This window comes from Papio anubis, chromosome 4, assembly GCF_008728515.1.
Source record: "Papio anubis isolate 15944 chromosome 4, Panubis1.0, whole genome shotgun sequence".
NCBI lineage: Eukaryota > Metazoa > Chordata > Mammalia > Primates > Cercopithecidae > Papio > Papio anubis.
This window is the reverse complement of record NC_044979.1, coordinates 72,889,243-72,901,918: the sequence shown is the minus strand read 5'-3', so window position 1 is coordinate 72,901,918 and position 12,676 is coordinate 72,889,243. Positions and strand designations below refer to the sequence as shown.

Below are 12,676 nucleotides of genomic sequence, written 5' to 3'. Positions count from 1 at the left end.
TCATAGAAAAGAAAACTGATATAGCGCTGTCCAGGTACTGAACCAGGGTTATGAAAATATATATAACAAGCTTGATTTTGGCCTCTGTTAATGTGGAAAAAAAGAATGTATATACAGTCAATGAGACCAGGGGATCAGGATTTAGACTGCCTGTGCTAACTGAATAGCTTTGAGAAAGTCACATATCTATCAAAATGTTCAGCTTTCTCATTGCAGAGTAGGGAGAGTATCGTATCTCCCTCAAGTGGTTATTGTGTGGGATTTAATGAGCTAATAAATTCAAGGCACAATGCAAAGTTTCACTGTTGTGTCCACTAGTATAGTGATTGCCAAGGAGATTTCCACATGATTTCCTTCCACAGGGAGAATTCCACAGGGATTAGGGGAACATTTATCTTCCTTTCTCCATTCTTGATGTGCCAGGAGCTTAGTAACCCAGGCTAGAATTTTGGCTAGGTGGTGAGACTGCACTGAGTTGAGAAGTCTTGGATAAAAATCATCTAAAATTTACCATAATCTTCTGGATGCCATATACTGTTAAGGATGTAGCAATCTGAGTGAGATTAAAGATGGTCTTCGTTGTGAGTAGACATAATGACACTTGAGGGAATATACATCCAGGAAGCAGAGAAAAGCGGTTTCTGCGAGTCTGCTCCTCTGGAAGAAGGCAATACTTTGTTAGAACCACAGCACCTAAAACAGCCAACCAAAACAAATAGATTAAGGAATGAGTCTCTGTATTGCATAGGCCTAGAAGATATAGTGTCAAGCATGTTTGCATATTGTAGATTTTATTTGGAATTGAGCTTTGCTTACGTTTTATTTACTTCCTCCTCTATAATCCTATACAATCTAGTACATATTTTTGATGTTATACTAAGAACATTGTAATGTAACTGGGTTATATAGTGTTCATTCATCTACCCTATTTTGCTCTGAGGTCCCTCATATTTGTATCCCAAATGTCTAGCATAAAGTTTGTCATACTTCAAACATTTAATCAGCTCCCTTTAAGGTAGATTAATGAAGGAATGAACACAGTAAGAGACACATTATAAACCCTCATTATCTCTTTCTAGGGAGAAGTGGATTCATAAAATTAGGCACAGAGTATACCCCATCCTTTCATGTGGCTTCATCTTATTATAGAACACTGTCAAATGCACTCTGTGCCTGACAGAGGGTGCATTAGAGTAAATGTTTCTTACATGGGCCAGCTAGTTAGAAAAATACCTAGTTGGTAAAGGAGTTGCTTAAACTTTAGCAAAACCCTCATGACCATTTATTGCTCAGAAGAGATTAACTGCTTTTCTTAGCATATGTGTAAACTCCCTTTAGTGCCAGCTGGACTCATTTCAAGTTTTATTTTGGCAGGGCTTAAACTAACAGGCAGCAAAAACTGCATTTGTTTATTAAAGAGTTAACAGCGTAACTCCTTAAATAACTATGTTACATAATATGTATCTCCAAATCACTAGGCTCGATTAATTCTCATCATTCACTCATAAGCCAGACATGCTACCTCTCTCTAAGGTATCTGAAAGAGAGGAAGACCATCTGCCACAATCCCTTTCTTAAATTCTTGATTCACCTACCGAGACTGCAGGGCTCTCAGAGGATATAGCATCATACTCAAGGCATGGGAGGGGCTAAACAGTTCAAAATCAACTTCATTTGTTGTGGGGTCCAGGGGTATGGTGGTGAGAGAGATCAGAGGCAGCAATCTGACACATGCAGAGGCGCTCCTGGACTCACTGTAGCTTTTGCATTTTTAAATTCTGGTATTTCGTATTCTACTTTAAGGTCTTGGTATGGTAGAAAGAACTTAGGCCTAGGTGCAACAGAAAGAATATAGGACTAAGAATCCAAAACTGTGGATTCTAGTCTCAGGTCTGCCAACAACCGTGCCAGGTAAACCCGACCAGATACTTAACCTTTCCAGGTCTCAGTTCACACTTCTGTAAAGTGAACACACTTACAGTTCCATTCAGCATTCAGAGTATAACAACTCCATGCCTTATTGTTACAGAACTCCAGACTCTTTTGAGCCTTTGTCTTTAGCCACAGACAATTTAATTATCAATTGGTACAGCAATGATAAATCAATCTGGATGACTGTTTTTCCCAATTATCTCTAGCCTTGCACTTCCTGTTGACTTTGGACAAAGGAATTACCTTCCTCAGCCTTGTGGCAGCATTTTGGCCTAGACACTGGGTTAAGGAGATTCAAGTGCTATGACATCCCTTTGGAGGCTGATTGTGGTGGTCATGTTGCTCCTTCCAAAATATTCTAAGTGTAAATTCGGTAACGTCAAAGTAGTCTCCAGGAAATTTAGATTACCCTTATATTGGAAGACGTCTTTTTCATGGATATAAAAACACTCAATTATTCTGCAATTAAAAGAAATACTTTTTTTTTTTTTTTGTAATAACCTGGCTTAGTAATCTCAAACTTCTGCCAATTCCACTTGTTTAATACTCCTCCATCTGTGCATAGAGGTTTTAAGGATGCACCCTGTTTGGCATAGTAAAGGAGACGGAAACCAGCATTTCTAGAGCATTTCTTGGGACTGATTCCAACCTGCATCTACAGACCACACCACGGAAGGGTGAGAGGCCCGTTTTTGCCCCTCTCCCATTTCCACTACATGCCTTTTACAGCAGCCCTGAGTGGGCTGAGGATTCTGCTCTGAGAACTCCTTGAAGCTCATTTCCCTAGAAAAGACTACCAGGAAGTCTGACAACTTTGCGAACAGAGAGGTGACCTGTGAGCTTAGTTAAGAGAAGAGGTGACAGGAGCAAGGCTATGGGCTTTAATTCCATAAGGCCAGTTCAAGTTGCTCTGTTTCCTGATGGGAGTTTGATGCTCCATCTCATAATTGTGTGCCAAGGCTCTCAATGGGAAGTAGGATATAGGATGATCTGCATGAAATTTGTGCCACTGTGTGAGGGGCTAAAACAGTATCTTTGAATGCATAGGCATTTTCCATTTAATCTGCATAACACATCTGTGAGGTAGAGTTATTATGTCTATTAGAAAAGGAAACTGAGGCTCAGATAGTTTTAAATGACTTGTCCAATGTAGCAAGGAATGAAATCCAGGTATCCTCTGAATTCCAACTCTATTTTTCCATGGCACCATGCGATTTCCCAAAATGTCTGTCTTGATTCAAAAGGGCTAATGTTATTTTTTTTTTTTAGGTCAGATTCAGAGTTTCACTCTGTCATCCAGGCTGGAGTGCCATGGCACGACCACAGCTCATTGCAAATTCAAACTCCTGGGCTTAACCAATCCTTCCATCTCAGCCTCCCATATAGCTGGGACTACAGGTATACACAACCACGCCCAGCTAAGTTAAAAAAAATTTTTTTTGTAGAGATGGAATCATGCTGTGTTGCCCAGGTTTGTCTCTGACTCCTGGCCTCAAGCGATCCTCCTGTCTCAGCCTCCCAAAGTGTTGGGATTACTAGCAGGAGCCATTGTGTCCAGTGGTTCATTTTTTTTTGTATGAGCAAAAGATGATCAAAAAGTGTCCAGCAGTTGAGAACAAAGAGAAATGACAGAAGAGAGTGCTGCATGAAAACTGAGTATCAGCTCTTAAATTTTATTTTAGTCTGGTTTAAAAATATATTTAATTTTATTCAGAAGATAGAAATAGGCAAGTTTGAAGTTGAGTTAACTTTTCTCCTGAATATGATTCTCAGCAAACGAGTGGTAAATTCCCTCTCCTAATAATACTTTGAAAGAACTGGGAGGGTCTAATCTGACTACTCTGAATGTGTCATTCTGAAACTGGCTGTCTGTCTCAGTGGTTGGTGCATTAGAGCCAGCTCACACAGATTTTGGCTATGGGGAGCTCTGGCTCTTGGAGATCTTTTCCCATCTCAGCATTCAGTGATTCTGCAGTGGCAGCTTGAAACTGACCTTAGTGAGAGCATTTACCCCCAGAAATCAGTGAACTATACAAACCATCTCCCTCCCATTTTATTTTTTCCCTACTGGAGAGGTGACAATTAAACATTTACCCTTATAGTTTCAACTATCATTCTTAATCATAGATATCTGCTAATCAAAGCTGACAGCATTTCCAGATCAGGCTGGTTTTCCTAGGACTGTGACCTTGTAACATGACATCAGAATGACTGAAAACTGGCACAAGGATATAATGTGCAAAATATCTCAGAGTATTAACCCACTTTGAGCAAGTGTATCCTATACTTTTCAGGGCTTCCTGGAAACTTGAAAGAGAACTTCTATAAACTACTCCCAGTATCCTCAGAAGTCAAGAATAATTATTTACTTGAGAATGTTGAATAGAACAAGAGAAAAGGGGAAGGGAAGACACGTATATTAAAATGTCTTCAAAAATATCTTTAATATTTTATGTAAAATTTCACTGTAGGTAATTGTTTGTATTTAAAAAAAAAAGTAGGTCACAAGCTAATATGTCAAAGGAACAGGGAACTTTAATAGATGTACTAACATTAGGAAACGTGTGGCAAGACACTGATCTGGTCAAATCTTCAGAACTCCCCAAGGCTATCTCTCTGGACTACTATGTTTCATCTCGAAAAACATAGCTACATACAAAAACGTAGCTCCATACATGCTTGGTTGGGGTGTAAAATGGTACAATCATTCTGAAAAAATTGTTCGGCAGTGTCTAATATTTCTAAGTATTTTATCCAAGAGTAATAAAAATTGCAGGTCCACACAAAGCAGCTTTATTCATAAGAGCCCCCAAACAAACTAGAAACAACACAAATTCCAGTAATAAGACATTTGTGATATATTAGAATATTACTCAATGATTTAAAGGAACAGACTATTGATACACACAGCAACATATTTATACATTGTGGGATAGTCATACGTTTTGTAAATTCATACCTCGGACTACGAAGGAATTAAAAGAGACAGATTATTGATGCAATGACCTGGGTGTAGCTCAAAAACAGGAGGTGTGAGAAAGAAATACTACGCAGTGAATGCTTTATAATTCCATTTATATGAAATTTAAGAACAGGCAAAACTAATGTATGGTAATAGAAATGAGAAGAGTGGTTGTCCCTGGCCTGAGGATGGAAGGATTGATTTGGGAAAAAGTCTGCAGGAGCTTTTTGGGGTGATGGAAATGTTCTAATTTACTCTTCTTCTTCTTCCTCTTCCTCTTCCTCTTCCTCTTCTTCTTCTTCTCCTCCTCCTCCTCTTCTTCCTCCTCCTCCTTCTTTCTCCTTTCTCCTACTTTCTTCCTTCCCCCTTCCCCAGTCCCCTTCCCCCCTCCCCCCCCCCCCCCCCTCCGCCTTCCCCTCCCCCTTCTCTTCCTGAGACAGAATTCCACTCTGCCGCCCAGACTAGAGTGGAGTGGCGCCATCTGGGCTCACTGCAGCCTCCACCTCCCGGGTTCAAGCCATTCTCCCACCTCAGCCTCCCGAGGAGATGGGACTACGGGAGCCCGCCACCACGCCCGGCTAACTTTTCGTGTTTTTAATAGAGACGGGGTTTCACCATATTGGCCAGGCTGGCCTCAAACTCCTGATTTCAGGTGATCCACCCGCCTTGGCCTCACAAAGTGCTGGGAATACAGGCGCGAACCACCGCACACCGCCGAAATGTTCTAATTCTTTATTGTTGGTTATACAGTTGTGAAAATTTACCAAACTGTCCACCTACGATATATTACAAGCCTGTATTAAATGTAAATTCGAACTCGGTTGAAATCTGTGTGTATAAATATAAATATACACTTATTTACATTTCTAATCTAATCTGAAGGTCTATTGCAACGAATCCCGCTCCGCTCTGACCCAAGAATTCCGCACTTTCTCTCCACCAGTCCTTCAAATACCTGGACTTCATGCCTTCAAGAAGTGGATTCAGGCTTCTTTACAGCACAGTCACCAGCAGGTCATTCCCGTCTAGCTTGCCGATTTCCCACCACTGACACAAACCCTCCCTCAGGGCGTCCCCGTCTGGACTACAGGAGAAAGTTTGGGAGGCAGGTTCAACTTTTCAACTTGGCGGGGAATTCCTCTTCCTCTTACACAGTTTATAGTGCGGGGGCGGCAGGGTGACAGCCCCTGTGCATGAATCAGCCACCCCTCAGGCTCCGCCCCGGGGGGTTCGGCCGGACGCTCGCCCCGCATAAAGCGGGCACCCGGGCCGCCTGGAGCAGAACGCCGCGCACCTCCTCCCGCCAGGCGCTTTCTCGGACGCCTTGCCCGGCGGGCCGCTCGACCCCCTGCACCATGGACCCCACTCGCCCCCTGGAGCTGTCGATTCTGCTGCTGCTCCTGACGGAGGCTGCACTGGGCGATGCTGCTCAGGAGCCAACAGGTATCTGGCTACTCCGGGAGCCTCTCTCCCCAACCGGCGGAGAGGGCGCAGCGGGTCATGGGGCCCCGTGCACCCGCCCTCCAAGCCTCGCTTTCTTCAGGTCCCTGCCGCGCGCTCCGCGGGCAGCGGGGACTCGCTCCCAAGTTTGCACTTTCTCTGCAGAGGCCCCTCCGCTCGGAAGGGGACAGAACTCCTCGGGATTCTCCTTCCTCCTAGGAGCTACGCCTGACCACTTTCCCTGTCTTTTGCTCTCCTTTTGCCCCTTCTTCAGGAAATAACGCGGAGATCTGCCTCTTGCCCCTAGACTACGGACCCTGCCGGGCCCTACTTCCCCGTTACTACTACGACAGGTACACGCAGAGATGCCGCCAGTTCTTGTACGGGGGCTGCGAGGGCAACGCCAACAATTTCTACACCTGGGAGGCCTGCGACGAGGCTTGCTGGCGGATAGAAAGTAAGTGCCCCGGCCGCACCCAGGACTCCCGCGCTCCTTGCGCCGGCGGCTGGTAGCAACTTCGCCAGTTTCCCACGTCTCGGTTTCTACTGGAAGTTGTAGTCTGGGTTTTCTCAAGTGTTAAGCAAACCTCATGGTTTTCAGTTTCTCAAAAATAATCACAAATTTACAACCACTAATACATTTTCTGTCTCCCAGTTGACATTGATCATAATTCAGTGCCTATGCGGACTCAGGGAAAGATTCGTTCCTTCACCATAGGGTATAATAAATGCAAGAGAATAACGTGTTTAGGTGCAACGTAAGTGCTTCTCTGTGTTTTTCTTCAGTTACAAACCTATGATTTTTATCTCTCCTACAGTACATCATTTCCTCCTGTCGATTATGCATCAATCTGAAATACTTTTAGTGGATTTTATTATTAAAGTGTGACTTAGCTCATTATATAACTCTACTTTTGTCCCGATACCCAAACATGTGTTGGATTAGTTGCGGGATATGGTGGAGATTCATAATAATGTATATTTTACTTTATTTTTAATTTTTAGATTATATCTGTTAAGGCCTGTAAGAGAACATGGGGCTTTGCGATTCAAGGAACTGAGCCAGGGGAAAATGCATATTCATGTGAATAAACTTTGATTAACTGCATACGTACAATCAGAGAACACCCAGAGAAAACAAAGTGTCTTTCTACAGAACATGAAAGATACATCACAGCTGAGTCAGCTCTGAATACACTCTTTTAGAAAAAAGAAAGAAAAAAGTAAATATCTGGATTCATAGGAGTATTCTGGGGATTTACTATTCCAACACTAATACGACTTCTCTCCCCCCATAAAATGTTGCTGAATATACAGTGAAGTTTTGAAAGTAATAAGAAGGCTACTTTGACTAACATTGTTCTATTACTCTCCTTTTCCTAGAAGTTCCCAAAGTTTGCCGGCTGCAAGTGAGCGTGGACGACCAGTGTGAGGGGTCCACAGAAAAGTATTTCTTTAATCTAAGTTCCATGACATGTGAAAAATTCTCATCTGGTGGGTGTCACCGGAACTGGATTGAGAACAGGTTTCCAGATGAAGTTACTTGTATGGCCTTCTGTGCACCAAAGAAAAGTAAATACGATTTTTATGGTACTTCTATTTCACTTTTTAAAAAAGACATTTGGGTGGAAAAAACTAATTTGATGCGAAATTAACATGGTGTGCATTCTCATGATTTCACATTACTTGACAAGTTAATGACTTGTCAAACTCTTAGGACTGGAAAGTGACAAAGCCATGATTCAAATTTTTGCTTTCTGCTTCTGATTTGTTGTTGTTGTTGTTTTGTTGTTTTTGAGACGGAGTCTCGCTCTTTCGCCCAGGCTGGAGTGCAGTGGCACAATCTTGACTCTCTGCAACCTCTGCCTCCTGGGTTCAAGCGATTCTCCTGCCTCAGCCTCCTGAGTAGCTGGAACTACAGGTGCCCGCCACCATGCCTAGCTGATTTTTTTTTCTTTCTTTCTTCTTCTTCTTTTTTTTTTTTTTGTATTTTTAGTAGATAGGGGGTGTCACCGTGTTAGCCAGGATGGTCTCGATCTCTTGACCTTGTGATCTGTCCGCCTCGGCCTCCCAAAGTGCTGGGATTACAGGTGTGAGCCACCGCGCCCGGCCCTGAATTGTTTCTTTAGAACTATTTCTCATCTACTCAATTTACATATAAAAGATTAAAGTATTCATTAATGAATGTTATGACCTCAGATTTGTACAGAATCAGTTATACATGTGAGATAGTGGAATATATACAGAATTAAGATGGTGAAACTTGAAAATTTATTTATAAAGTTTTCGGTTAGATTTCTGTATTCTTTAGTAATTGCAAATTGCAGCACAAACATCTCTACACTTTCCTGTCCTATCCATTTGTTACCTCTCCCACCACCACACCTGAGTCATTGAAATGATGGTCTCTTGAGTAGTAGTTAATATTTGCAGAGGGAGACAATACAGATATTTCCCCTAGACACAGAGATTTTTGAAAAGTTCAACAAACAAGGAAAACTTGCTTTGGCAGAGAATTTGATGAAGCTTTATGGCTATACTGTGTTGAATATGCAAACTCTTGAGTTAATGTGGTGATGGTTGCTGTGGATGTTCTCTTGTTTGTATAGATATAAATGTTTTGCTCCAGTGGTTACCTGGAAATTAGTATGCATATATTCTTGATTAATAATGGAATGAGAGCTGTTAAAAACATTAAAGCAAAACTACCAACACGACAAAATATACCAAATCATGCCACATATTGTCCTTGAAACTTACCCCAGTTTTACCTAACCATATCTGGTATTTGGGTTTAACTTCTTTTTACATTTAAAGGATACAAAGATGTAGCTTCAGAAGAAATTCTATCCAGTTTACAAAAATTTAGAATTACCAAAATATAGCATGTAAGCTTACCTGAAATTTGAAGCACATCTTTTTAAAGGTTTAGTATGATATTTTGGATTCAGACTGAGGCTTCTATGGGATGAGATTTTCTTCAGTTACTTCAGTAATCACCATACTTTAAAAATTCTGGTATTATAACATTTCTAATTTTCTTCTCTTTTTTATAAAGGTCCATCATTTTGCTACAGTCCAAAAGATGAGGGACTGTGCTCTGCCAATGTGACTCGCTATTATTTTAATCCAAGATACAAAACCTGTGATGCTTTCACCTATACTGGCTGTGGAGGGAATGACAATAACTTTGTTAGCAGGGAGGATTGCAGACGTGCCTGTGCAAAAGGTAGTGAATGTTTTCTTATTCTGCCTTTAGATAAACTTTATAAATAACTTATCAGCAAAATTGTATTTTTATTTATCCATTTTACTAATAGCAATTTGCCATTTCTAGACTACTTCTACATAAGTATCTCCACAGTGTTAATCAGTTTTGTCAAAATGCTTTTACTGGCTAGCTGCAGTAGACAGTAGCTGTATTTTCATATCTTAAAGGTAAATATTATTAACTGAGCGTATAATGAGTTTTGACTTCACAGTCCTTAAAAACAAGATGAAGTGAGCTCAATAACCGTGTCAGAAATAGTGATTTATAGTGAGCCTACAGACTGGAGATGTATGATTTTCACTGTTGTTTTATTGATTGTAGCTTTGAAAAGGAAAAAGAAGATACCAAAGTTTCGCTTTGCCAGTAGAATCCGGAAAATTCGGAAGAAGCAATTTTAAACATTCTTAATATGTCATCTTGTGAATGCTTATTTGCCTTTATGGTTATATGTGAAGAATAATATGACAGCATGAGGAAACAAATCATAAGTGATTTATTCACCAGTTTTTATTGACACAAGTCACTTTTTAAAAAATTTGTATGTTTTTTATACACAGCTAGCTGCTATTCAAATGTGAGTCTACCATTTTTAATTTATGGTTCAACTGTTTGTGCGACTGAATTCTTGCAATGCATAAGATATAAAAGCAAATATGACTCACTCATTTCTTGGGGTTGTATTCCTGATTTCAGAAGAGGATAATAACTGAAACAACGTAAGACAACATAATCATGTGTTTTTTAAAGATATTTGAGAATATAAAGGACTAGCAAATAAAACTCATTTTGCTTTAAAAGTTGGATTATATTTTAGGCCCAAGAAGATGAAGTCGCAGATTTACCAACACTTTAAAAATATTACTCCCATTTTATTGTGTTAGATTGCAGTACAGTGAGTGAATAAGGGGATTTATTTAAAAGATCATAACTTTCTTGACTGATTTAAAAAGCTGATCAATTTATTAAAGCCAGAAATGTTGTCCTCTGGGAAAACAATTTCTATCTATTTATCTACCAATCCCCACTCACATGTATATGTTTGTGTTTACATATAGATAGATGGAAGGATTTTCCTGGTGTTACATTATTTCCTAAGACATAGTGGGTTGGAGACCACTAAAGTTATAAAAACCAAGGAAAGTAAAGTTTTTCAAATGTTTGTACTGTTTAAGGTGTTTATTTATATAAACCATGCATAAATTTAATAATTTAAATTTAACCAGTAAATTATCATTGATTAAATATGGTCATTCCAATGAAACAGCTTTTTTCTTTCTCTGTAATAAAATAATTTTTCAAAATTCTTACATTTTCATGGCAAGATTAACGTATTTAAAAGTATGCCTCTTATTTGGCAGAATTACAAATGCATTTACCTTTTGCCTGAACAATCTTTCATTTAAAAATTTATCCCAGTTATTTTGACAAATAGGTATATGCCTGAGAACTCTGAATGATGCTGAAAACTAGAAGCAAACCAGGTACTCATCAATTGGGGACTGGTTGAAGATTTTATGGATGAGGAGTTAGCAAAATATCTATATATGCGTATCTTTGGACTCCCAGGATACATAAGAAATACAGGGCCTAGAACAGTATGAATAAACATATATACAAACATCACAGAAGATACTAAAGATATTAAAAATGTTTACCTGTAGAGGGATGGAGGGAACAGAGGGGTGGACAGTTGTGGAGATAATATTTATGTAAATATACCTGTTATATGGTTTTGATCTTGGACCATGTAAGTATTTGACATAATTCATAATCAAAATTAAATAAAAAAGAAAAAGCATTTCCTTAAACATTCAAACCCAATTGAATACCAAATAGTGGCATAACTACACAAAGGATATATACTTATTTTCAATGACTTCAAAAATTAATATGAGAATGTCATTTGGGAAATATAAAGGTCAAAAAATTCTGAAGATATCTCAAAATGCATTTTAAAATTTATTATTACTTTTTATTTGAATAGTTTTGGAGTTACAAGTGGTTTATTATTACATGGATGAATTATATTGCAGTGAATTCTGAGATTTTAGTGCACTCTGAAGATGCATTTAGTAGTCTCATTGTTAATAGTAATACTGGTGTTATTTTGAACCTATTGTATCTAGAATACTATGCTGTAAGAAAACAAGTAATTACATTTCTTTAGAAGTCAGGATTTTCAGCGTTAAGAGAAAATGAGATACAACTATACAACGAAAGAAATTAAGTGAAAATCTTTGACTTAAATTCGAGTTAGAAATACTCATATAAATTAATAACTGATTTTCTCTATCAAAAAATCTGTATTTCCCACTTTTCCATTGAAAAGTCCTTGAAGTAATGACAACTCAGTAGCAGTAGTTACAATTACCATCCAGACTGTGGTCTCTCCATACTATTACCCACTAAAAAGAACCAGTGCTCTTAGGAGAAGAGCTGAATCCAGGTCTGGGGCAGGAAATATGTAAGATAAGCTTGGGCCATCTTACTCCAGTAATCAAGGAAGCTATCAAAGACTAATGAATCATGTCACAAAAACAGAAGAGTAATATTAAGGAGCTCCCACTAGCCTACAATGAGACAATATGACCATCAAAACAAATAATGACCACAATGTATATAAATACATAGAAATCTGAATTTATGATTATACACACACACTCACCTCCTTCATACCTTTTGGAGGTTTCTAGGGCATTATCTCATTAATTTGAAAACTGATGAATTAACAGAAAGAATAAAGCATTTATCCTTTTTTTTTTGTTTATTTTTAAAGATTGTACCACAGGGAAAATAGTATATGGATGTCATTGATATAATTCCACCTAATATATGCATTAAAATGTTAGAAAATACCCCTAACAAAAGTATGAATATAGGTAACCATCATCATTGGGTGCTGAAACCATTGTATGAAAGGGGACAGTCTCATGGGAAATCAGGCTAATGTCTCTGAACTCACAGATCATTCTGACATCCATAATAGTTTAGTCATAGACATTATTTGCTTCCTGATATGATACAATAATAAGTGGACCCTTCCCATCAAGTATTCTTGGAGAAATAAAATA

The 12,676-nt window shown here is 39.1% G+C and overlaps 1 protein-coding gene across 1 annotated transcript; it reads left to right on the top strand.

Annotated features, from left to right (window-relative positions):
- Nucleotides 1-5,945: 5,945 nt before the first annotated feature.
- Nucleotides 5,946-10,861, top strand: TFPI2 (tissue factor pathway inhibitor 2). The gene is made up of 5 exons (XM_003896311.5): nt 5,946-6,337; nt 6,609-6,791; nt 7,718-7,906; nt 9,393-9,563; nt 9,927-10,861. The coding sequence occupies exons 1-5, from the start codon at nt 6,088-6,090 to the stop codon at nt 10,001-10,003; spliced, it is 870 nt and encodes a 289-aa protein (XP_003896360.1). The 5' UTR covers nt 5,946-6,087; the 3' UTR covers nt 10,004-10,861.
- The last annotated feature ends 1,815 nt before the right edge of the window (nt 10,862-12,676 follow it).